The 27069-nt window shown below is 51.9% G+C and overlaps 1 protein-coding gene across 2 annotated transcripts in view; it reads right to left on the bottom strand.

Moving 5' to 3' along the window:
* AACS (acetoacetyl-CoA synthetase) overlaps positions 1-27069 on the bottom strand; it is a 54998-nt gene that overhangs the window by 12979 nt on the left and 14950 nt on the right. For both annotated transcript variants that reach the window (XM_027567040.1, XM_027567041.1), the window contains exons 5-12: positions 25506-25603; positions 16297-16411; positions 16005-16086; positions 12007-12154; positions 7622-7702; positions 6356-6480; positions 1740-1804; positions 1493-1615 (exon numbers count right to left, since the gene is read on the bottom strand). In XM_027567040.1, the coding sequence (XP_027422841.1) occupies positions 1493-1615; positions 1740-1804; positions 6356-6480; positions 7622-7702; positions 12007-12154; positions 16005-16086; positions 16297-16411; positions 25506-25603 (837 nt within the window). The remainder of the gene's footprint in view (positions 1-1492; positions 1616-1739; positions 1805-6355; positions 6481-7621; positions 7703-12006; positions 12155-16004; positions 16087-16296; positions 16412-25505; positions 25604-27069) is intronic.

Here is a 27069-nt window from a genome sequence, read left to right as displayed (position 1 = left end):
AACTGGCACAAACCTCCTGGGTCTGGGTGGTTTATTTATTTATTTTTGACCTGGACTTCCTGCTGGAGGAGAAACCAGTGAATGACCTCCTGTGGTCACACTGAAATCTGAGACTGAGGTTCTTGGAAGATTGAAGTGTGGCCTGTTAGATCCGCCCGCAGGCACTGCCGCGGGAGATGGGTCATGTGCAAAGGCTCTTTGCTGTAGCTCACATTCACTTAATCACCCGAGAAGCAGAAAGCCTGCGGTCCCAGGAGGGCATTGCCTCTCACGTGAGAGGCAACGTGCCGGATGGGAAACACTCTGATTTCAGAAAGGAGCTTGAAAAGGAGTCAGACTCCGGGTGCCATCAGGAGGGAATGGCATTAACCCCCAGACCTGGACAACCACCCCCTTGACAACTGTCCCCTAGGGCGGGCACCCGGGGAGGGCAGGGCCCCACGTGACTGCAGGGCGGGATGTCCTGAGGGCAGAGACGTGCAAGGGGCCCACACAGGTGCACAGTGGAGGCAGATGGCAGCCCAGGGAGCAAAGTGGGGAGGGTGTGAGAGGGGGTCACCCAAGGAGCCCATGACTCTGTCCCTTCCTAGACTCGACGATCCAGACACTGGCTGATGCTTCTCACAAAAACAGAGAATTGTGTTCACTGCAGTGACCAGCAAGGTTGGACCAGCCCCCGGGGCCCCAAGGAGGCACAAGGGCGTGAGCAGAAGTGTTGCTTCCTCTGCTTCAGGATCAGAGCTGGGTTCACTGGACAGGGGTGGGAGGACCAACTGAGATCCTAACAGGCGTGCTGCCCTGAGATGGGCTGGGCTGGCCTGGGAAGACGACCCTGTGCCCACACGACCACCACACCCCTGCCCACCAGGCAGGATCTGGGGAGGACCAGGGGATGAGATGGGGATGGTGGGGAAACTCTGGCTCTGGAACAACAGAACCAGGTCTGAATCCCACACTGGGACTTCCCTGTGGTTCAGTGGCTAAGATTGTGCTCCCAGTGCAGGGGCTCCAGGTTCGATCCAGGCCAGGGAACTAGATCCTGCATACGCTGCAACTAACACCCAGCACAGCCAAACTAATACATTTCGCTTTTTTAAAATCCTACTCTGTACCCTTGCTAGCAGGTGGTCCTGGGTCAGTCACTTAGCATGCCCGAACTTCGTTTTCTCTTTTGTAAAGAAAATAGGCTCCACCAGAACCAGTCGTTCAGGATCTAAGGTTACAACCGATGTGAGGTGCGTGTGTATATTTCCCACCCTGGCAAAGGTTCAGGAACTGCTAATTCCAGGTCTGCAGCTTCTCCCTGGAACATAACTATCGAGAATCAGCAACATCAACTGAGCACACCCTGCTGACTGTTTATCCCAACAGATTCAAGCTGGTGGGCTTGCTGGGTCAGAGGGTAAGCACACCGAGCGGCCAAGCCTGGTCCCCAAGTCCCCTGATCCTTCCAGAACCCTCTCTATGGCACAGGTGCATGATGGACTCGTACCTGAGATGGAGCCCAGCAGGACGCTGCTCTTGATGCACCTGTAGACGTAGTCGTAGCTCTGGGCTTTCAGTGGGGAGCCAGTGGACAGGATCGTGTGCAGTGTCTGGAGACTGTGGGTTTCCACTAGAGCCAGAAGCATCGAGAGATTAGAGCCAAATCCGATGCCCTGTGCTGGCTTGCAGGAAACGGCTAACACAGCAGATCTGATTTCATTTCCAGGGACAGACGCGCAGGGAGGCATGCTTACCTGGCCTCATGTCTTTCTCTTCAAGCACAGAGAGCCACTTAGCACCCGTTCCAAGGATGGTGATGCTGACGGAAAGAAAACACCAGAAACCCGTCAAGGCTCTTTCATATTGCAGGTAACCAAAGTTTTGTCCTATTAGTGACCCTTTTAGAACAAGGCTGCAAAATCCAAGACACATCATTTTTCTGGACTAAACTTATACTTAATATTTAGTTGAAAGCAAGTCACAATACCTGTGTTACTCTGGGGCCAGCAGTGACAGAGCACTCGGGCTCTCATTAACCTCTGGCTCTACCTAAAACAACTGTTTGCACATAAACCCACTATCTTTGGGGACACTTTCCTGGTGGTCTAGTGGTTACGAATCTGCCTTCCAGTGCAGGGGACAAGAGTTCAATCCCTGGTCATGGAACTAAGACCCCACATGCTGCAGGGCAACTAAGCCTGCACTACACAACAAGAGAAGCCTAGGTGCTGTAAGACTCTGAAAAAAAAATCCCAATCTTCCTAACCATAGGGTGATCTCTTTCAGAGATCAAAGGAGGTCACAGAATCAAAACCCCTCAAATTCTGAGCTCACAAGATCATCTTCCAGGGAAATGGAGAGGGCTGCAGGAGCTTTTGTTAGAAGAGGTGCCATGCTTGGAATTGCTGACCCATCTTCTTCCCTTAAATCAGCTCATGTTCGTATGAAACTTACAAAACTGCTCCCCTTCTTTTTGAACATTTCAATTCTACAGTCCTTTATTCTTCCCTGAGAATGACACATTGTGTGAGTTTAAGTATTGTGTTTTCTAGGAGAGACTGTTATTTAATGTTCTGCTTCCTTCCAGCGAGGCAGCCCTCAACATGAAAGCTCTAGCTTCCTAGGTAAAGGATGTTTTCTCCTGGGGGCCAAAGGAGGCCATAGAATCCAGGTCCCAGGACTTCCCTGACAGTCCAATGGTTAACACTCCACAGCTTCCAGTACAGGGGGCACGGGTTCGATCCCTGGTAGGGGAACTAAGATGCTACATGCCATGTGGTGTGGCCAAAAAAAAAAAACCTCCAGGTCTCACCTCTCCTCTCTGGGCAGTAAAACCTATCCCTTTACACCTGGCTGGCAAGATTCATCCCAAGGAGACAGCCATGCTCTGTTTCACGTTCAGAGGTAGAGACACACAGAATGCTGGGTGATTCAGGACTCACTGGGCTGGGAGGTGCAGAATCCACGGGGGCGGGAGGAGGTGAGAAGGGTCTCAGAGCTACTGTCTTTCATGCCTCCTCTCCCTTATTCTCTTCATTTCTCGGGGACACCCTGCCACCACTAAAACCTCAGATGCCTCCTGGGTCGCTGCACCCTAAGGATGGCTAATTTGAAAGCTGTGAGGTTGTGGGGCGCAGGAAACATACTCAAGCCCCTCCACAGCCCCCCACCCCAGCTAATTTCATAAACTCAGATAGTGTGACTAATTCCAGATCACCTCTGAAGATTAAGGTCTCAGCCACTTCAGGAATATCTGTATTTTAACAGAAGACCAGGGACCACCTCCAGCCACACGCACAGAGATCTCCAACCACCAACCACACATAGATTTCAGCTCATCCCCCATCTGCCCCCTGCCCAGAAACTGAGGGCTCTCTGTGGTCCTGAAGGGTGTTTAATTCACAGGAGTCCCTGCAAACCACGACCCTGGTTATGTGTAGAGACTGAGACAGCGTCCCCAGCGTCCCCGGGGCCGGCCCACAGGCCTGCTTGTCTGAAGAAACAGTGAGGCCTCCCCATCTGTCTCCAGGGCTTGTATAAGACAGCTTAAAAAACAGAGTTCACAAAGCGCAGGCACCCTTACGTGGGTGCTCAACACTGTATTTTTAGCTAGTGAAGCTGGGAAATCACCCCACGAGAAAACAAGGCAGCTCCCAGCTCGCAGGGTCAGGATCCAAGCCCCAGAGCCCTGCAAGGAGCCATACGCAGACAAGGTGCCACCAGCCTGAGCCCTGTCTCCTCTCAGGTGCCCTCAACTCCATGGTTTTTGGGGAGATCATGTAGCTCCCTCAACTCAAGTGCCCAGTGGTGTCTCGTTTCACTCAGAAAAAACCCACCCTGCAGGTACAGCCCGGAAAGCCCTGGGGGCTCAGACTCCCGCCCTCATCTCTCATCACCTCTCATCACCCCTCATCACGGTGCATCACCTCCCGCCCTGCCTCCCATATCCGGACCACAAGGGCCTCCTTCCAGCCTCCCCAACATCCCCATCTTGGTCCCTTCTTTCTGGCCTCGGGGTCTCGGCACTTGCTGTTCCCTCAGCCTGGAACATGGGTCTCCCAGTCCTAAACATGAACTGCCTGCTCAGTTAAAAACTTGGACAAAGACTTCAGAATTCTACCCTAACCCCCATCAGAATGTTCCTTGGGCTAGATTCAGGGAGCCTAGAAACACCCCAAAGAGGACAATCCGTCCTTTAAGAGTCTTGTTCACATCTACAACATGATTGCTCAGTTATGAAACGTGTTAGTAAGCCTGTGAGCTGCCATGATGATAATCAACCAAGATTTTGTCTCTAAATGTATGGACATTATTTCTTCCCCTCTCGCCCATGTAGGCGGCCGGAGCACTGGGGTGTCCTTCACGCACCCCTCACAGGTTGCCGGGTGGCACCTGCCTTGCTGAACACAGCAAGTCAGCCCTCCCAGCCAGGAGAAAGGCCAGGTCAGAGGGGCCCGGAGGACCACCGAGGCCACAGCTCAGCCAGTGTCCGGGGCACATATCAAACCAGGATGGAAGGCAGAGGCCCGGCATGTGCTTACTAACAGTCCACGGGGCTATGAACACATGCACACTCGCGTGTGCACACCTGCACACGATCACATGCCAGCACATATACACTCGCTCACAGATGTGTGTGCTCTCCCACTCCCACTTACCTAGGCACATGTGTACACATACATGCATATACACAGGCACGCACATGCATACCTGCACAAAATCAGATGCACACATTCACTCATTCACGGACATGCATGCTCACACACTGTCACACTCAAGTGCATATATGTTCACACTTGTGCACATATACACAGTTTCACACTCAAGCTCATGAGACTCACACTTGTGCGCATATACATACTTTTACACTCGAGTACATATATGCTAACACTTGTACAGATATACACACAATTGCATATACTTAAACACATACATGCTCACACTTCTGCACATATACACATTCCCTCATCCACATGTGCACACAAACATACACTTCAGTTCAGTTCAGTTCAGTTCAGTCGCTCAGTCGTGTCCAACTCTTTGCGACCCCATGAATCGCAGCACGCCAGGCCTCCCTGTCCATCACCAACTCCCGGAGTTCACTCAGACTCATGTCCATCAAGTCAGTGATGCCATCCAGCCATCTCATCCTCTGTCGTCCCCTTCTCCTCCTGCCCCCAATCCCTCCCAGCATCAGAGTCCTTTCCAATGAGTCAACTCTTCGCATGAGGTGGCCAAAGTACTGGAGTTTCAGCTTTAGCATCATTCCTTCCAAAGAAATCCCAGGGCTGATCTCCTTCAGAATGGACTGGTTGGATCTCCTTGCAGTCCAAGGGACTCTCAAGAGTCTTCTCCAACACCACAGTTCAAAGGCATCAATTCTTCGGCACTCAGCCTTCTTCACAGTCCAACTTTCACATCCATACACTTACTCACACTCAAAGCTGGGTCTCCCGGGGTCCTTCAGCCTTCAACTTCATCAGCTCTAAGCCCTGTGGAGGTACATTTGTCCCTCCAATCTCTTCCTGTAACCCACACACACACTTCAGAAATGCCTCCACCTGCACCCGGCTTATAGATATTAACGGCGAAAATCTTCAAGTCGCCTAAGTTTCCAGGGATTTGATTAACCTTTTACTGGAAACAATCTCATTAGGAAATAACCTTCCTTGCTCATATCGTGAGCCAAATGTCAGAATTTAAATATTACCCAGGCCAAAGTTATATTTAAAATATTAATGGCCAAGGATTTAAGAACATTTGTGGCTCATTCTGTTTCCCCAGCGCAAGCAGACTCAAATGTAACGTAATTAGACCGTTTCAGAGTGTGGCTGACTTCCGGGCCCCGGGAACTCTGCCAGCTGCTGTGTTCTCATTCCTGGAAACATGACCATTAGGCCAACAGTGACCACCAACCACAGCGGCGAGAATGCATCAGCTGGTGATGATTAATTCATCAGCCAACAAAGTGCTAATGAAACAGGGTCTTCTGACAATTTCTAGATGGGGAGGGGGTTGGGGGATAAATGGGGCCACTTTGCCCTTCCCCTGATGTTCCACTTTAGCTGGCTCTGCCCCTGTCGTCAGGATGTCTGCCTGTCACTCTGTTAACAGGACTACGGGGAGGCGGAAGCCCCCTCCTCACTACACAGATCTGACTGGTCGGTCCCTGTTGGGGTGCCCACCCCTTCCCACCTCCTTGACGATTTCACCTGCCCTCAGCACCTACACGTCCTCACACAGCCCCCCCCCCAAGAGGGGAACGTGGACAGACAGGGGTGAGATCTGGGGAGGGGGTTGTCAAGCATTCCAGAGATGGCAGCAGACCCTCACAGCAGCCACCCCGCATCTGAACATCCTGGGTACTTACCCGATCCTGTCGACCAGATCCCAGAGCACGTTGGGTGTCGGAATCAGCGGGGAGCCGTCATACAGGACCACAGCGGCCCCCGTGGCAAGAGCAGACACCACCCAGTTCCACATCATCCAGCCAACCTGGGGAGGACAGAAAGGAACACGTGTCAACTGAGTGCTGGACGGGCTCCTCTCGGCCCTGTCACTCAGCCTCTCACATCCCTAGAAACCATCCGATGCTGAGCCAAAGTTGCCAAGAACTGCCTGTCCAAATGGGATGTCCTGAACCGGCAACTGCCCATCAAGAGTTGACAGCATGGATCAACATACACGTGTACATGAAGACATGTCAGAAAACATCTGCAGCCTCGCTGGTGACAAGAGGGACTGAAGGTCACAGAGATGAGAGTGGTCACATGGTGCACACAAGCCAAGAACTGGGTGCTGGAGTGGCCCATCCACATCGGACATGGGGAACAGTGTCTGGCACCTGCAGCACCCTACAACCTCCAATAAGTTCCTTTTCAGTTTGAATGAGTCAGAGTCCCTCTATGTTCCACAGAGCTAAGGACTGACCAGCCTCATGGCCGGTCTCTGCTAAGTTCCTGCCCCCTGCCCGCGGTTGAGCCACAGATTTCAGTCACGTGACTCTCCTCCCCACCTCTATAGGCTCAAGAACTAACAGTCAGTCTCCTTTGTTTCTCTGGAATTCCCCAGTGGCAACCAAGGTCAACACAGGAGGACGGGCCAAGGTAAGGAGGGACCCTGGTGCCAATTCAAGGAGGCAGCCACCTGGGGGGAGAAGACAGTGGCAGAGGGAGAGACGGAGATCGACAGGGAAGGATCCCACAGCAAAGGCCACTTCTGCATGCAGCCTGGGGTCTGTGCACACAGCCTGGGGTCCATGCACACAGCCTGGGCTCAGATGCACGCAGCCTGGAGTCAGCTGACACAGCCTGGAGTCAGCTGCACACACCCTGGGATCAACTGCACACAGCCTGGGGTCTCGTGCACACAGCCTGGGGTCTTGTGCACAGTCTGTGGTCAGCTGCACACAGCCTGGGGTCTCGTGCACAGTCTGTGATCAGCTGCACACAGCCTGGGGTCTTGTGCACACAGTCAGGGGTCAGCTGCACACAGCCTGGGGTCTCATGCACGCAGCCTGCAGCTGGAGCTGTACTTCTGCCTACTGACACATGCGATGGGGGAGAAGTGAAAAGAAGAGTAATGATAAACGACCCCTACCTGAGTAAACCAGAGCCCGCCCTGGGAGGGCACTCACCGTGGTGTAATACAAGATGATGTCACTGCTGGTCATGTTGCCATGAAGAATGTGTTCCTTCAGGTGCTGGATGAGCGTCCCCTGGGGAGAAGCGAGTGAGCCAAGCAGCTTCCTCCGGGGCACAAAGGCACGCGTGGAATAGACACTGGGCCCCGGAGCAGGAGAGGTCAAGGAAGAGGCAGAGCTCTGACAGCCTTCCCGTGACGAGCAATCTCCCATCGCTCTGCCACGTGACCCCTGAGACTCCCAGAGGACACGAGAGGAAACCCTGACCCTCTCCTGCTGACCTGCAGGCTCTGAGCACCAGGTGACCAGGCACCCAGGGATCTCACACAAGATCCTAAAGCTAGACCAGGGACGCAGCCCCTCCAAAACCCCTGAAAAGGCTGGACCACTGCACTCAGTCTGGCCACAGACAGCATCTGCTGGCTGACAACAATGATAGTCCTGGATGTTTAGGAACCTTTGGGACTCACATATTAAAATGAGCCTTGCAACCCTCATTGGACCCAAGACAAATAAAAAAACAAGCCATTAGGAAATGACCCCTTTGAAGGCACAACACAAACAATCCTACCCACAAGGGACTTCCCTTGTGGCCCAGTGGTAAAGCATCTGCTTTGCAACGCAGGGGACGTGGGTTCAACTCCTGGTCAGGGATCTAAGATCACACGTGCCTTGGAGCAACTAGCCCATGTGCTGTGACTCCTGAATCTGCGTGCCACAACTAGAGTCCGTGCACCACATCAAAAAGATCCCACGTGAAGGACGGAGATCCTGCAGTGACAACTAAGACCTGACGCAGACAAATTAATTCACTTAAAAAAACAATCCTGCCCAGCAAATTCTCTAACTCAAGGCCAGAGCCCCTATTCCAGAGTCTGTCCTGGACAGCACCCTGTCACCAGGCCCGCAGTGAAGGCAACCTGCCTAGGGATGGGCCACACGGGGGTTGGGTAGATGGCGGTAGAAAGGTTGCTGGGAGGGTTCCTCAAGGCCACCCTTGGTCTACAAGAGCTGAGATCCCTCAGCTGTACCGCACGTGCATCGTGGGCTCAGGGGCCCCAACCCAGGACAGTCAGAGGCTTCTTTGCAAAGTCCCACAGTACACGTTGTTCTCACTCAGAGTGGGTGAGTACACATTTTGGGAACTCTTCTGATGAACGCCAAGTGTTCACACGGCAAATTCTCAGAAAGGACTCAGAGCTCCCAGATCAGACAAACCTGAGGCAAATCCCCTTCCCATTTCCCTTTGTACTTAAATCAGCATCTAAGCTTTATCTCTGCCTGGAAGGTCTGCCTTTATAAGCCCAGCCTATCCATAACACATCACATGTTGTTCATTTGCTCAGTACCCCCATTTTTTTTTGTTTGTATTTGGCCGTGCCATGCAGCTTGTAGTATCTTAGCTTCCTGACCAGGAATTGAACCTGTGCCCCCTTCAGTGGAAGTTTGGACTCTTACCCGCTGGCTCTCCAGGGAAGTCCCATACCCTCGCCGTGTTGACAGCACAAAACTGTCCTTAGCTTCTCTCTGTGTGAACGTTTTGCTGTTGTTGTTTTTCAGTCACTAAGTTGGGTCTGACCCTTTGCAACCCCGTGGAATGCAGCACACCAGTTTTCTTGTCCTTCACTATCTCCTAGAGTTTGCTCAAACTCATGTCCATTGAGTCAGTGATGCCATCCAACCATCTCATCCCCTTCTCCTGCCTTCAATCTTTCCCAGCATGAGGGTGTTTTCCAATGAGTCAGCTCCTTGCCTTAGGTGACCAAAGTATGAATCTTAAGGAGTCAAATTAATAGTTCTTCTCTTAATTTTTAAATATTTATGGCAAGTCTGAACACTTTCCCTGAGGGTCAGGAAATACAAGCAACATGGTTTCCCGGAACTCAGGCAAGAAGACTCATTTTAAAAAGGGAAGAGAAGGAAGCTGTTTTCTGGCTCTTTCATGGGCTTAGAAAACACAAACCAGCAAACCAGGGCCACACCCCTAACACCCCAGGGGCAGTCAGTGCTGGCAGTCCCATCTTGCTGTTTTCAAGTTTCCTCTCCAGATCACTCTTGAAAACAGGCAGGATGCTTAGTCACTTCTCTGGACGTGCAAGAGCTCAGCGAAGCCAGAATTAAGATAACTTTTCCTGACTTTTCCACACTCTAAATATACCAGGCACGATGATTTTATGAGCCAACTACATTAGATCTAATATATTTTTATGTTCCACTCCTAAAAAAGTGACATTCACTAGGCAAGTAGCACTAAAAATAAAAGTACAGTTGGACATTTCAGTTTCTCCTAAGATGTGTTGTTTTGCCACATACACCCCGCCCTCGCCTGCAAGGTTTCTAAAAACCCTCATCTCTTTGGCTGGGTATTAGGCTTCTGACCAGGTGGACTGGGGCGCCCCCTCCAGGGGAAGCACAATGCCAGCAGCCACACCTTAGAGTGGGCACTCCAGACTCCGTGTGATGAAACAGGATGGTTTGAGCAACAGGAAGAACTCGCTCCTAGAGGCCACTCGGCTTGGCCAGTGTTGCTTCCAGAAATCAAGCCTTTGGCCCCTGATATCCCCTCCCTCCCACCCCAGGGCTTCTGGGAAGTTGCTCGCTGTATATGAACAGGCTGTGTGCATCTGGTGGTTATAATGCATAACCTGCCATCAGACCGTCCGTGGATCCAAATCCAGGTAATAACAAAGCTGTGTTATGTGTTAACTCCTTTCCATGTTCTAATGAAAACACTGTGTAAAGAACTGTATAAGGTGTTAATGTGATTCCAGTGTAAATGTTTCCTTCCTAAGGCAGGGATTCAAACAGCTTTTAGGTGCAGAGAACATCTGTAAAAGCTAAATGAGCTAGGATAAGAGAAATTTTATATTTCATCTTCAAATACCACCATCTGACCAAGCAAAACTAGAAAGCTGTTTGAGAATGTGAGGTCTCTCCACTCAGATAATCCTCGGGCCTCCAGGAGGGGAGGAAGTTAGACCGTTAGTGTGGACCATCATCCACTGTGACTCATGTTTTACAGAAAGAGGAAATGCAGACACCCAAGAGACACTGGGGATGGCAGGGGAACAACTTCCCCCGTGATACAGTTGCTCTGATGCTGTGCCCCCAGTGCAGGGGACCCGGCTTCAATCCCACATGCCACAACTAAGGCTTGTTGCAGCCATATAAATAAATGATAAATATTTTTAAAAGAGACCCATCAGGGATGTATATGCACAGAGGAAAGACACTGTGAGGACACAGAGAGAAGGCGGCCACCTGTGAACCAAGGAGAGAGGCTCAGAAGGAAGCCACCCTGCCCACACCCCGATCTTGAACGTTCTAGCCTCCAGAACACGGAGGAAATAAATCTTTGTCATTTAAGCCCCTCAGGTCCATGCTATTTTGCTAGCACGGACTTTTGACTAATGCAGCTTGGGAAATCCTTCAATTAGTTGTACTTTGTAATGTAACATGTTAACAGGGAAGAATAAAATCTAACTCCATGATGGATCTGTTTCTCTTACTTAAGTTTGCTCTCCATTGCTTGTTACTATAATCACTAAAAAGATGCTGTCTATAGCTGTGAGCATACATAATGGCCTGCCTTGGGGAACCTGCCCCCTCTGCCTGAATGTTAAACCAAAGAGCATTTGTTGAGCTCACAGGATGACATTCTGACCTAGTCTACCTGGGAATGGCTAAAGGAAAGAAAAAATTAACACATCCCTTCCCCAGGGCTGGCTAAGCCAGGAAATATTTTGCAAGATTTTCAGCCTAATTTTTACTTTACTTCCTCATCTCCTCCCACTTCTGTTCTATAAAAGAAACTGGCATCCAGATCCTGATAACATGGTGCTCTAGGGCCCTAGCCTGCTCGGACGCCTGGCTCTCTGAATGAAGTCGCTATTCCTTGCTTCATCGTCTCGTCTCCTGATTACTGGATTGTTATGCAGTGAGCAGATCGAGCTCGGATTTGATAACAACCCCATGACTTTCAAACTTTTTGACCCCAACCCACTGTCAGACAGAAGTTTTACGATGCTGCCCTGCACCTGCCCATCCATACCTGCACTTACATGACAGTTTGGAGAAACCACACCAACCCCTCCTAAGACCTGTGATGTGCTGATATTTCCTGTTCTCATCTATCCTGTTTCCTTCTGTCTAAAATGTGGCAAGACCCATCCCTTGGGTTCATGGTCCTCTCAGGGATCACTGTGTGCAGAGGGACCAGGGCGGCGCTGCAGAACCCCTGACCCCATGATGGGGTCACAGCAGCAAGGCCAGCATGCCTCCCTCGTCTCACTTGAGGATGGATCTCCGTGTGGCACCCCACCAGGAAAGCGGGGATGGAGTGCCATCTTCACCACCAGGGAGTCCCCGAGCAGACCTACCCCGGCCGAGTGCACCATGCACTTGGGTGCTCCTGTCGTGCCTGACGAAAACATAATGAAGAGTGGGTGGCTGAAGGGCAGCTGCTCGAACTCCAGCTGGGGGGCTTGGTCGCCTTGCCCGGTGGCCAGGAAATCCTCCAGGAACACGCTGTGGGCAGAAAGGCACAGGAGAACAACGGTGAAGGTTCTAGAACATTGGGGGGTGGGGGGCAATCTGCCGAGTCCTCCCATTCGTTCCCCTCCATGTCTACCTAGATGACAGCCTGGACTCCGGGACCCACCTTGTGTGAAAGATTTGTGAGGGAAGGGAGAGTCAGGGCTCACAGACTACGCGAAATGAAGAAAACTCAGTAAAATTTTTGCTTTATTAGTGCCACTGACAGGGACTGAGGGCTTTTCTCCTGAGAGTCTAAGCGCTTTAATATTAAACACAGGGGAGGGGGATCGCTTGCAATTAACACCCCACTGTTTATGTGCAAATTCTGCAGAGGAGGGGGTCTGAACTGATGCTGGAGTCCTCAGAACCCAGGTGCCTCCCATTCACTACTCACCATCTGATTAGCAAATGCCTTGTTCCCCAGGGCCCCCAAGGGGAAGTGAGAGCCAAGTGGGCCTGAATCCTTCTGTCCCCCCACCCCCATCTCCCCAGCCCCCAGGAGAAGGGAGGGGAGGAGGCGACAGGTTTAGAGATCTCTTCTGACTCGTGAAGGTCACAGCAAGAAAGTGGGATCAAGGTCCCACGAGAGTTTCTATGACAGAAATCCTGCCAGACAATGATCCTGTTCTCACTGATTGCCTATATTCTGAGGTTTACAATGGCCAGATACAAATACCTGACCAGGAACAAGAAGATTCAGCCCAGCTGTCGGCTCTGGCCTAAACAGCCTGTCCTCAACTGTGCCCCCAAAGCTGAGTCAAAGCCTCACTGCATGTGATTAAGGGCCACCGAAGGGGCTGTTTCCTGAGCAGAAACAGGACAGCAGAAGCCACAAAGCCACGTTGGGAGACAGGTGATTTCTCTCTTTTGAGATCAGTAGGAAAAAATCAATCCCTGAACCCCAGACCTGTTGCTCCACTGGTTTAGAAGGGAGAGAGAGAAGAAAACAAACAAAGCTACCGATTTGACAAATGGAACTTGCTTTCAAGAAAATGGGAGAACTCAGTTCAACTTGGCTGGCAACAAACTGCCAACGATGACTACTCTGAAATATTTACAAGCATGCACACTAGAGTGAAGAAGTGTGCTGGCTCACATGGGCAGGCGTCCTTAAAGATGAGCCTGTTTCCCGGCGGAGGCGTGGCCATTTGAAAAGGGCACCCCAAATAACTCAATTCTGAGCAGTAAATAAGCAGAGTCCTCCTCTTCAGAGTGTCAGGAAAACTATTCACTGTGGAACCCTCCAGCCAATGAAAGCCCCCACCTCCCATCCAAACCCTATTTATATAAAAAGCCCAATCTAATCAGATGCTTCACACAGAGAAAAACCTCTTCTTTCCACTAGTCTGTAAATCACAGTAAATAGTGATGACTTTTGTTGTTTCTTCTAAAGATGGAAGCCAAAAGGGCGGTCCTGTTACAGGTGTCTGCACACAGGCGCAGACATGCTCTCAGTTTATCCATGGCGCCCAGCAGTTGAAAGCTGGACAGCAACAGGGCCCGGTTCCAGGGTGGACCTGCGGGGAGGCGGGACTCTCCACACTGGAGCCAAATGAAGTGGTGGATGTTAATTCTCCTGGATGCTCTCATTTTACATCAATCACCAATAAACACATACAGAAAAATAAAAGCCGGGCCACTGTGGGACCAGCAAACCATCCTGTGTTCCTCCTGGCCTCTGTGCGTTATGGCCCCATCAGTAAAACCAAGGAGGGGAGGGAGGTTCAGAGGGAGGGCACATATCTATGGCTGACTCGTGTTGATGTATAACAGAAACCAACACAATATCATAAAGCAATTATCCTTCAGTTAAAAATAAATAAATTTGTTTAAAAGGGAGCTAAGGCTGGGTGTAATTTATCAAGGTCTGCAGGGTTCCCACAGTCTTAGGGACAAGCCCATGCCCCGGCGCTGGCCTGTTAAGGACCTATACGTCCTGACCCGGGTGCTCCAGAGGACACAGCTCACTCCTGACTGGGCTGTCACCTGCTCTTAATGACAGACATTACTGACAGCTCACTTTGTGCACACTGCCAAGCCTGAGAAGAAAGTACTATTATTCCCATTTTACAGATGGGGAAACCCAGGCACAGCAAGGTTGATCGCTAGCCCAGGGCCGCACAGCTGACATACGACCCAGAGCAGTCTGGCTGGAAGCCACAGCCTTCAGGGAATAGTCACTTTGCTGCAGCTCCTTCCAGCCTCTAGAATCCTGGTACCTGCAGCTGTCCCCCGCTCTGGGCCACCTCTCAAGGTCACTTCAGGTGTCGCCTCCCCCTCCCACAAAGAAGCAACCGTGCTCATGTCTCACTTGCTGGGCCCTGCCTGTCCCGACTAAGCAAGCATGGCTGTGTCTACTGGGATCCGTGGTCACAGCTCACCCTTCCTGCAGGTGTGCCTTACCCCCGAGCTGGACTGTAAACGTGGGGACAACACGTGAGCTTTATCCTGCTCAGTGCCCCAGGAGGTGCCTGGATAGAACCACTCAGCCATGTCCACCCAAGAGCAAGGCCTCCACATCCCCTCGCTCCCTGCACATAGCACACACAGGAACCCCACCTGTGGCTCTGAGGCTGCTCAGAGATTCTTGCCCACAACCTAGACACAAGGCTAAATGGATAGGTTTACCTGTGCAGGTAAACACGTCTGATCTCAGAAGTCTCCCCTTAGGACTTTCCTGGCAGCCCAAAGGTTAGGACTCTGCACCTCTACTGCAGAGGGGAAGGGTTAGATCCCTGACCTGGCACTAAGATCCCACAAGCCAAGAAGCGTGTCCCAAAAAAACCTACCTCTCTTCAGTGATCTCTTTAAGAGAGATGAAAGGTGGACAATAAGACCTCCAGGAAGAACCTCTACTTGGAGCAAATCATAATCCATTTTATTGATGCCTAGTCAGAATTAAGGTGCTCACCATTTTATTCAGTGCTCAAGGCCTGAAGTCTATTAGTTTATGAATGTCAGAAGAGGAAAGGAAGATGCCATTAACAAGGGGGACAAAAAACAGGTTCTAAAATGGAAAAAAATACATTAAGCATGCGAATGGCAACCCACTCCAGCATTCTTTTTTTTTTTTTTCACTCCAGCATTCTTGCCTGAGAATCCCATGCACAGAGGAGCCTGGTGGGGTCCATGGGGTCCCAAAGAGTCGGACACAACTGAGCGACTAACACCAACACCACCATTGCTTTGTACATATGCGTATGCATATATGTACACGTGCATACACATATACATACACAGACACCATATACATATACACAAAAGTGCACACGTGTGTGTAAACACATACACACATACATACACGTATGCACATGTGCATACACTTTAGACACTATTCACAACTGCTGTGGCCAAATGGCCTGGCCCCATCCAAGCCCACCACCATTTCCGAGGGACAACAGACAGGAAGGGTGAGGATGCCTGGGACAGATTCAGTTCTGCCACTAAGTCACCATGTGGCCCCAAGGGACTCGCTCTGGGCCCTCCGGTGCCCATCTACAGAATGAGGATACTTTTTGGCTCCATCAGGTCTCAGCTGCAGCACTGGGGATCTTCCCTTGTGGTGCACGGACTCGCTAGTTCTGGCTCGTGGGCTTAGTTGCTTTGCAGCATATGGGATCTTAGTTTCCAGATCAGGGACTGACCCCAAGTCCCCAGCACTGCGGGGTGGATTCTTAACCCCTGGACCCCAGAGAAGTCCCTATGGAACGACATTTAACAAAGATACCCTGCGCCTCCAAGATGCTCCCACTCCCACTGGAAAGAGTCACAGAACCTGCTGCCCGGTGGGTCCTTGACTGTGTTCCATATGCAATTAGTGATCAGCGTGTGGCTGGCTCACCTATTTGGAATCTTGGAGATGTCTATCTTCTCTCTGGAGGAGATGTAAGGAATCAGTACCACTTTTTTTAGGTCTGGTAGTCCTAAAAGCAGGGGGAGAAGAACACACAAGCTTACAGACCCCAACAAACTTAGTCACTGATCTTTCTCTTTTTTATGAAATGTAAAACAACCCAGGGCTGGGACTGCTCCGTTTTTGTAGCTCACGGCTACCAGGGGCTCTTGGGAGCCCGGGGGCGGGACTCTTGCCCCTGCGCACCCCCCCCGCCACCCCTCCACGCCAGCCCACGCACCCTTAACGACCCGCTGCAGCTTGTCCATATGGCTGTGCTCTTTGCCATTGTACACAACAGCCTCCACAGAGAAGATGAGCTTCGGCTGGATCTGAGAAAACCGGTCCAGAACGCCCTGGGGGAGAAGGAGAGAGCCATTGTTACAGAGGTCCAGGGGTTCAGAATCCACCCTCCAATGCAGGAGAGGCGAATATGGTTCCTGGTTATGAGAAGAGGACGACAGAGGATGAGACGGTTGCATGGCATCACCAACTCAATGGACACGAGTTTGAGTGAACTCCGGGAGTTGGTGATAGACAGGGAGGCCTGGCGTGCTGCAGTCCATGGGGTAACAAAGAGTCGGACACAACTGAGTGACTGAACTGAACTGAACTAATGACCTAAGATCCCACTTGCCTCAGGGCAGCTAAGACCACCCGCTTCCAACTTCTGAGTCTGCGTAGCACAACCCCTACCCCACCCTACCCCTGCAAAAAGAAACATCATTATTGCTCAAGGAAACATCGTTGTTGCTCATCCAAAAGGCAAAATCTCCCAGTAGCCCATGGGACCGCTATATCTTCAGGGAAAGAAAACGGAGCATGACCACCACACCAGCCATGTCCCTGCATTCCCGTCACCTGGAGGCCAAGAAAGACGGCCAAGCAAACCAGACACGCACATGAGACAGGATCATCACTTCACAGAAAGCATCAGTGCAAAGAAACACCCGATGGACTCACAGACACACACTGAGTCTATCAAATGGGAAAACAGCATGGTGTTTGCACGACCACAATGGTCCCCCATTTACAGACAGAACCTTCCAACACGGCTCTTCTGGCGTATGTAAGGGAAGGCTCACCTCCCCAAAAGGAAGCTCTGTATGCAAAGCAGTCCCAAAGTTCAGTTCTCCTTGATCTTCAATGACAGAGGTACCTGAGTCCTCCAAATGACACTTTTTGCCAAGCAAATGGATAAACCCATAAACATGTACACTCGTAAACCAGCCCATTTGAAAAAGCAGGCTCTCCACACCCAGCAGTGTTTATACCACACATGAATCACCATCCCCCTCAAGCACATCCTTCTCACTGAGAGAAGGCACACCTCTTGTGCACACACAAAACTGACAGGTGTAGCCTCGAGACACACTGAGACAACCTGCATGCAGCCCTGAGGGTGACAGGTACAAGCTCTCACAGTCTCCCCTCCGGCTCCCCTTCCAGCCTGCCAAATTCAGACTATGGCAGAGCCACCTTCATTCACAAAAACAGCATTTGGGAAGGCATCACCGGACTCCGGACTCCTGAACCAGCATTCCTGGTCCCTTGCATGTAAGCCCAATGTAGCAGCTCAAGGTCAATGCCTGGGGCTACTCCAGGGATGTCAGAACCTCTGTGTGAGGATCTGATGGACAGGGTCTCCACCCTGGCTGCAGGACACAGGCCACCTGTGGCAGGACGATTAAACTCACCAGATAACTAATTAACTGGCCTGGGGTGGGCCAGGCGCTGCTTCTCAGAGTTCCCCAGGAGTCAGCAAAGCACATGCTTAAGACAAGGGGAAACCAGGGCCCCTAGGAATGGTCTTGGTGACAACAGTGTGGAAGTGGCCTGGCAATCTGGGCTTTCACAAGCCCCTCAGACGATTCTAACGCATGATGAAATTTGTGACTCTCTGGACTACAGAGTGAAGAACTGAGATGCTACTTTCAATGTCATCCATTTTCAAGACACAGTGCCAGGCAAGCAGAGCTCCTTGTCCTTAGAACATACAATCTAACTGGGGGAGAAGTAGCGAAGCAATTAAATGTTACTGTTTCTAATTTCCAATTGCTTTCAGTGAACTAAGCTCATCCTTTAGGTAGCCAGGAAAACAAAGAGAGAGAAGAAAGGAAGGAATAAAGACATAAGGAAAAATTAGTGATGGATTTGATCAATAAAACCAAAATCTTTCTTCCAAGAAGATCAATAAAATAAGCCTCTTGACAAATGTGATCAAGAAGACAGATAATATTTCTAGCTCACACTTACACGGTACTTACCACGTATCAGACACTGTCCTGGGCACTTCACTAATATTCACTCATTCAGTGCTCTGACACAGTATTATTATCCCCACATTACAGATGGATACACTGAGGCCTACAATCACCCAAAGTCAGAAATCACACTTTACTACAGAAAGATTAATCAATGACAGAGCACTACGTTCAGTGTTGTTAACAAATTGCCAAAAGCCAGATGAAGTGGATGATTCCCCAAGAAGACATAAATTTATCAAAAATGATCCAAGAAGCAGTAGAACACCCGAAGAGCCAATAACCACGGGAGAAAAAGCAGTCAAAGGTCTACCTCTTAACCCAGACACCAGGGAGGGACAGAACTGCAGGCACGTGTCGCCACAGCCTCGGGCACTAGAACATTCCCTTTATACAAACCATTCAGAAGACAGAAAATGACAGAGAACAAGCAGACAGAAAGAGACTACAGACCAATGTAATTTACTACACTAACAGATTAAAAGGGAGGAAAGCTTGTGAATATCTTAAAAGCTTTTGCTTTCCTCACAAAAAGCTTTACTAAACTGGACACTTCCTCACTGACAAACAGTGTCTCACAGAAATCTATGGCAAATACATTGCTCTTGATGGAGGAGAGTCCCGGTAGGACATCCCAGGCTGTCCAGTTTAGGACTCCGCACTTCCACTGTAGGGGGCCCAGGGTCAATCCCTGGTTGGGAACTAAGATCCAGAATGCCGCAGCGTGGCCAAAAAAAAAAAAAAAGCATCCTGGCAAAAAGCAGAAACCAGCTTCCGTGCCCAGACTGCCACGGTGTCCTGGAGTTCCAGCCAAGCTAGGAGCCAGGAGCTGGCAGAAAGGAGCCGAGCAGCAGACGACAGAAATGGCTATGTTGAAACAGGCCAGTGAGAACCACCAGGCGAACCAACAGAACTGGGTTAGGCAAGGTGGCCATGTACAAACTCCACAGAGCAGCACCTCCCTGGTGGTCCAGTGGTTAAGACCCTGCACTTCTACTGCACGGGATTCAATCCCTGGTCGGGAACTAAGATTCCACATGCCAAGCAAGGCATGGGAAAAAAAAAAAACAGAGAGAGAAAACAACAGTAAGCTCCACACAGCAAAATAAACAGTATTCCTGGACCCCAGGATTTTAAGAGGGGCGGAGAGTCCTCACTTAAGCTGGGAAGAAAATTTTTGCCAATGAAAACATCTCCATGCACTGAGCATTCAACATCCACCTTTCCAGCTGGTGGCAGGCACTCACGCATCTGACTTCCCATCCCCAGCAGCGGGCTGGGGCTGTGATCAGCTCCACATCCTTGCTGAGGCAGGACCAGCATCATTTGCCCAAAGCTTCACAACCTGCCAGCGGCAGAGTTGGGGTTGCAGCCTGCTCCATCTGCCACGGGGGCTGGTGCTCTTAACCACGGCACTGCCCCTACTAAGGAAAGACTGACCCTCAGGACAGGAAAGCCACTGGGCAGCAGCAGAGAGCCAGGGCTGGGGTCCCCACAGACTGAATAGGGGGAGGAAGCAAGAACCACAGCCAGAGCATCCCAGGATGCCTCCAGAGAGCACCTCCGCTCAGGGGCATCAGGGGAGCAGGCTTCGCATTCAGGTGGAAGGGGAGCGGCCATTCTGAGCTGAGGGTGCCACGAGAAGAGCCCAGAGCAGGGGGAGCCAGCCCAGGGCGGGGGGAGCTGGCCCAAGGCATGGGGAGCCAGCCCAGGGAAGGGAAAGAACTTCTAGAAAGTCTGGGGCCAGGAAGGAGCAGGATGGGGCCAGACAGGAGCCCTGGAAGGAGGCAGAAATTTCTCCATGACACCTAGCATCCTTCTGGTGGACTAGCCCACACAGGTAGAAGGACCAGAGAGCAGTGATCTTGGGCTCAGACATCACGGAAGTGACCCTTGGTCACAGGGAGAGAGAGCAAATAGCAAAGACAACAAGTGTTTCAGAACCAGGGCTCAGAACAGGGCACCATGGACAGACTCAGAGACCCCATGACATGGTGGTGAGGTTCCTGGTGGGTCGAGCTGGGATCTCTGAGAATCAGAAACTGGCTGTTGGCCTATTCCAGTCCAGAAGAGGGCTGCTCAGTCGTGACTGCTCTCATATCACAATGAAACGAACACACCTGTGATCGTGCAGCTGACCTGATAGGGCGCTTAGCAACCAACCCAGTGCTGTAACCAACAGCCGGGCCAGTGCTGGATCACATGGACAGCCACCCAGAGTGAGAACAGCTCTCCTATTTATGTTCACGCACGTATGTGTGTGCACAGGTACACACATACACACACGCAGCAGCCTGAAAAGCATTCTGTAAGACGGAGGGCTACAAGCTACTGGCCTGGCTCTTGGATGCGTGGATATCAAAGGTTGGACTACCCCAGCGTCTCTGAAAAAGCCACCCATTCAAAGGTAAACAGTGACACAAAGGAAAAACCAAATGTCAACACACACAGGACCTGGAGGTCTTGGTGAGGCTGGAAGGTTGCGGACCTGAAGAACAAGCACCCCACCCACCTGGAGATGTCCCTGAGCCCACTGTGGGGGGTATCCAAGCACAGAGGGTGGGAGAAGTGGAAAGGATGGGAGGAAAGGTGAGGTGAAGGGCAGGGGGAGGGCAGACCAGAGCCAAAGGGTGTCAAGGGAAGTGAGAAATGGCCCCCAGCATCCCTGAGCAAAAGCGGCATCCCCACCCTGCCCCAGAACAGCTCACGCAGACAGGCACACAGCTTGGCAACAGAGGGGGTCCTGTCATCACCAGCCTGGCTAGGCGAGGAGGATTCATCTGTGGACAGGTGAGTCCACATGTATGCAGACCCTGCCCCCATACCTGTAAACTGCCCAGTAACTATCCCCCATGCCTGTGCCACAGGACTAGAACCTACTGCACAGTCACTCACAATGTAACTTCGTCACAAAAATAAAAAGTTAAAATCAGCATTTGCAAGAGAGTGGCAATTTTCCCTTTATTATAGGGATTTTCAGTGATCTGCGACAGAAAATGAATCAAAGAAGGAAAGACATTTGTACTTCACTGCAAATTTCAGAAACGGACCCTTTACTGACACTGGGAGGACCATCTAAATGTGGCAATGCCAGAAATTGATAACAGTAGCCTCTTTTTTAGGAGAAGGCGATGGCACCCCACTCCAGTACTCTTGCCTGGCAAATCCCATGGATGGAGGAGCCTGGTAGGCTGCAGTCCATGGGGTCGTGAACAGTCGGACACGACTGAGCAACTTCACTTTCACTTTTCACTTTCATGCATTGGAGGAGGAAATGGCAACCCACTCCAGTGTTCTTGCCTGGAGAATCCCAGGGATGGGGGAGCCTGGTGGGCTGCCGTCTATGGGGCTGCACAGAGTCGGACACGACTGAGGCAACTTAGCAGCAGCAGCCTCTTTTTTATTTATTTGGCTGCACCGGGTCTTAGTTAAGACACGCAGGATCTTTAGTTACAGCATGTGGGGTCTAGTTCCCTGCCCAGGGATCAAACCCGGGCCCTCTGCCCTGGGAGCACAGTCTTAGCCACTGGACCACCAGAGAAGTCCCCAGGAGCCTCTTTTTTAAGTAGATATTTGCACACTGCTGAAGAGGGCCGTCGCAGGCCCATGGGACTCCCCTTTCTCGCCCCAGGCCCCATCTCATCTTTGACTCAGTGCTTTCCTGTAGGTTTAGCTAGTGGAAGAGGACAGAGAAGATACCTAAGGCTCTGGGGTCACTGCTTTCTACCAGGTCCTTGCTGTGTTTAGTTGCTCAGTCCTGTCTGACTCTGTGCAATCCCATGGACTGTAACCCACCAGGCTCCTCTGTCCATGGGGATTCTCCAGGCAAGAATACTGGAGTGGGTCTCCACGCCCTCCTCCAGGGGATCATCCTAACCCATCCAGGGATCGAACCCAGGTCTCCCACATTACAGGCGGATTCTTTACCATCTGAGCCATCAGGGAAGCCCATGGGTATCAATGCCCACATGAGCAAGTGCTATGGTCCAGGTTACTCGACCAGGGCTTCCCGGACACAGGGGTCAACCTTGGGAGCTGACAGGTGGTACCAACAGCCGGGGGACCCTGAAGTCACCAGGCTGATACATGAACTGTCAGCTGCTCAACACTCACTCCTGAAGACTGTGCGCATGACCATCTGCCTCTGGCTCTACACCAGGAGCTCAGCAAAATGAGGACCACCTCCCAGAACTCAGGGCAAAGTGAAGCATCTCAGTAGAAAGATATTTGGCCCTGTCATTTTCTGATGGAACAGAGGGCTCTCCCCAGATTCAGGCCGTTGCACGGCGAAGATTTCCCTGAATCAAATGTGCTGAAAGTCGAGGTCAGAGCAGAGCCAGGCTGCCATCTAGTGCGCACGTGCGTCTGACGACAGCCACATCAGAAGACCCAAACCAGCCTCAACCCAGGGAAGGAATGCCTGGGACGCCCTCCAGCAGCACCCATGGGCTGCGTCCTCTACACTACAGGACCTCGGACCAGAGTCGGCCAGAGTGGCCTGTGATGGTGACATTCCGCACAGGACAGACTCATGAGAACAGGCATAGGGTCAGGGCCAGCTGCTGACGCTACAAACAAGTGGGAGGCAACCTGTCCCCTAATGCCACCCCGCCCTGCACCTGGTGGCTGAGACCTGCCACCAGAGGCCAACTCAGGACCTCCACTCTCTGAAGCTTGTGACCCCCTCAGGCACAAGCTTCAGTCAGGCTCTAGAAGGCCACAGCCACATCGTCCTGCCACACAGAGCTCTGCCAACATCTTTACAACTGCTTACAGGTTCCAATTCACTCAAAAAGACCCACCCCTCTGGACTTCCCTGAAGGTCCGGTGCCTAGGACCCTGTGCTCACAATGCAGGGGGCCTGGGTTCAATTCCTGGTCAAGGAACCAGATCCCACATCAGGAATGTCTGACATTTACTAAGCTCGGGCGTGGGTCCAGCACTGTCCCAACCCTAGATGGGCACCACTGCTGCTGTCCTCACAAGCCTCCTGCAGTGTGCCCCCAGGAATGGGAACCCAGAAGCAGCAGAGCCCGATTCAAACCCAGGCAGGAGCCTGTCTGCCAGTAACCTCCATGCCACATGCCTTCTCCAACCCCGAGGCACCTTCACCACTTCCGGGCAACACAGCTCAAGGGCTGCTAAGGGATCCAAGGACAACAGTGCCCAGGGACTGGCGCCCACAAGGATGGCCCGGTCCCAAGCTCACATGGCCTCACAGCGGGCCTTGGGGATCAAGAAGTCACCCCGGAGCTTCAGTCTCAAATCAGTCCTGGCGGGAGGCAATCTGGCAGAGGCCCAGCAAAGCCCCAGGAGGCACAATCACGGCCACCAGTGATGAGGGCCGAGATGACCACCCTCTCCCTGAACTCAGCAGGGCTCAGTCCTCACCCCATGGGGCCAGGACTGGCCTCGGCCAATCACTTCACTGCTCCAGGCCTCCATGTTACAGAGCCACGTCTATCCCTCCTCTGCGTGGTGCAGGGGAAAACAAGAAATACTGTGAAATCTTTTCCAGAAGAGCGAGCCTCAGGACAGACATCGGTGTCAAGCTCACACCCAAAATGCCTGGCCCAGGGACCAGCACATGGGTCACAGAGCGAGGCTGGAAAAGCGCCATCACCGCATCTATAGTCCAAGTGCATCAACCCTCCACGCCGATCACAGGCCCCCACGGTCTACACTTGTTTCATGAGATACTCTCTTTCCACTGCCCCTGCCTCACACATGAGGATAAACAACTCACCCAGAGATGCACAGGCAGCAAAGCCAGGCCAGCCCTTAGCTCCTGGGCTGCTCTGACGGATGCCCAGAGCGGGGGCCACGCCCAGGGCAAAAGAAGAACAGTCTGGGAAGATACCCACTGTGTCCTCTAACAGGGGACTGTGCTCATGGCTCCTGAGGGTCCCTCAGCCCCAAGGCTCTGCAACCAGGAGAGGTCCCTGATTGGGAAGTGGAGAGTCCCAGAAGTCCTGCTTACTGTTTCTTCCTTCCCCATGTGGGGCTCAGCTTCCTGCCCCTGCCTGGGTCACTCTACAGCTGGTGCACCTTGGTCCCTGGTACCCTCCATGTTTAAGGGAATAAAAAGGCTCAACCCGCTCCCACATAGGGTGCAAAGCTCAGACTCAAAGTAAGAGATGAGGGCTTCCCTGGTGGCCCAGTGGTTAAGAATCCGCCTCGTAACGCAGGGGACACCGATTTGCTCCCTGGTCTGGAAAATCCCCCACACCACAGACCAACAAAGCCCATGAGCCACAACTATTGAGCCTGCACACCTAGAGCCCATGCTCTACAAGAGGAGCCACCGAAATGAGAAGCCTGCTCAGAGCCACAAAGGAGCCTCCAATCGCTGCAACTAGAGAAAGCCCTCACGTAGCAATGAAGACCCAGCGCAGTCAAACACAAATAAATAATTTTTAAAATTCTTTTTAAAAAGAGATCAGAAATGGCAATGTTGGAGGCCTTGGGGGAACTTCTGTGAGCAAATCTGGAAAACAGTCTGCAGAGGATAAACATCAGAAAACTTCATGTGGGCATGAAGTAACCAGAGCAGCGGTCAGGCACTTCTTACTGGATGCTCAGAACACTGCCCATCACATGTAACACACACTAATGTAGCCATTACACATGGCTGGACGTGAGGAATATTAAAGAAAGGAAGGAAGAATCATTTACTTGTAGGCTTAAGAGAAGATTCGGCTCTGGACTCTCCTGCTAATGCAGGGGTCACGGGTTCAATCCCTGGTCCAGGAAGATCCATCATGCTGCGGAGCAACTTAGCTCATGCACCTCAGCTATCGAGCCCACACACCCTAGAGCCCTTACTCTGCAACAAGAGAAGCTATTGCAATGAGAAACCTGGGCACTGCCAATAGAGGAGCAGCCCCTGCTTGCCACAGCTAGAGAAAGCTCAAGGGCAGCAATGAAGACCCAGTGCGGGTTAACCCAGTAAGTTAATTAATTAATTTAAAAAAACATTAAGCTCCTTCTGGCTCCTTCTCTCCCACGGATCACAAGTCACTGGCTGGGGAGACGGGAGGTCATAGTGAAGCCATTTTCCTTCCCATCTTGCTGGTCCCACCCTGCAGCTGCCCACACCTTGACCCAATATATCAGGCAGAAATCACAGGGAATGATTCCCTGCAGGGGTAGCACACCCAGGGCACTTGAGGGGACCCCGACTCACATTCACGCCAAAGTCTGGGGACGTGGAACTCCAGATGGCCCCAATGCTCGCAGCCGCCAGCATGGCCTCCACAGCATGCGCGCTGTTGGGCAAGTAGCCTGTGGAGAGGACACAGGGAGAACGCTTGGTCAAGGTGCGAGGATGCAGACTTTCAAAAGCACCTCCCAGAGCCAGGGCGGGAGTGGGGAGAGGGGCTGGCTGTGAAAGGTTCACAGAGTAGGGCCAGGCCCACCTGGACAGCTCCTGCTCAGATGCTGCAATCACCTGCTGCCAGCCTGACCGCTTCCTGTCATCACCCCCTCCAACCCACTCTGATCAGTGGCCCCCACCTAGATCCAGTCTGGCCTCTTCTCCCTCTGCTCTGGCACTGACTCTGGGCTCAGTCACAATAGCCTGCCTTCAGTTCTTCAGTTGTTTGAAGCTCCTGCTGCCTCAGGGCCTTTGCACAGGCTGCATGAGCTGTCTGGACACTCCCACCCACACCAGCCTTCCCTACTGGGCACACACTCATCCTTCAGCGCTGAATGCAAACGAAACTCCGTCAGGGAAGCCTTTTCCAAGGGCACTCCATGAACTCAGGTGCCTTGGCCAGTCACCCACAAAGCATGCCATATTTCTCCCTCACCAGATTTACCATAATATTCACCTAAGGAAAATCATAACTGGCAACTTATAACTGGTTCTCTTGAGAGGGCTGGGACTTTGACTGTCTTGTTCTCTGCTTTACCAAATGCCTTCTGTCACACCCTGCAGATCAAGGCCCTCTGGTGGGTGGATGTTTGGATGGAGGGAGGGGAGGAGAGGAGAGGAGAGGCTGTATGGGAATGAAGACAGAGCAGAGACATATACAAGCCTGAAAGGGGCTCAGGCCCGTCTTCAAGCTGGAGGCTGGGCTTCTACAGTGATAAAGGCGGAGAACCCTTATAGCCAAAGAGACTATGATCGATTAAACAGATTGTCTTAAATGCTCCAGAGGAAAGGATCTGTGCACAAGGCAGCCAGGAGTAGAAGGGCCAGGGCCTCCCCCGAGCACGGCTCCCTGGTTACACAAAAACCCTCTCTGCTTCAGCAACCCAGGCGCCCTGGACAGTTCTCCTCCTGCTCCTCCTCCCGCAGCTCTGAACTGCCTATTTGACAACAGTGGTGGGAACTTCCGTTTCTATGTGTTCACCTCATCTCCCAGGCTGGGTGTCCCGGACACAGGAGCCCTACATCGCTCACTCAGCACCCAGGCTCCACCCAGCCCTGGCACATGGTAGGCCCATTGACAGACATCTGTTGCTGAGGAAAGAGTTAGCTGTGAATGTAACTGAAGTGTCTCCACCAGGCCATTGCCTGAGGCAGGGCGAGACTCACCACCCAGGGAGGTTGTGTGACCCTGCTGGCTCTGACACATGGCCAGGAGATACCCAATCCACAGATGAGGAAGAGTCATGAGCAGCTCTAACTTCATCCGCAAAGCTCTCCAAGCATTTCCCCATTCAAGCCCCTCTGCACTGAGGCTTCCTCACACTCGCTTCTGGGAAGCACAGTCCCCAGTCCTGGTAACTGTCATCAGGTCAAA

Source organism: Bos indicus x Bos taurus, chromosome 17 (assembly GCF_003369695.1).
Source record: "Bos indicus x Bos taurus breed Angus x Brahman F1 hybrid chromosome 17, Bos_hybrid_MaternalHap_v2.0, whole genome shotgun sequence".
Taxonomy (NCBI): domain Eukaryota; kingdom Metazoa; phylum Chordata; class Mammalia; order Artiodactyla; family Bovidae; genus Bos; species Bos indicus x Bos taurus.
The sequence above is the reverse complement of the archived record's forward strand: the minus strand, read 5'-3'. Positions and strand labels throughout refer to the sequence as shown.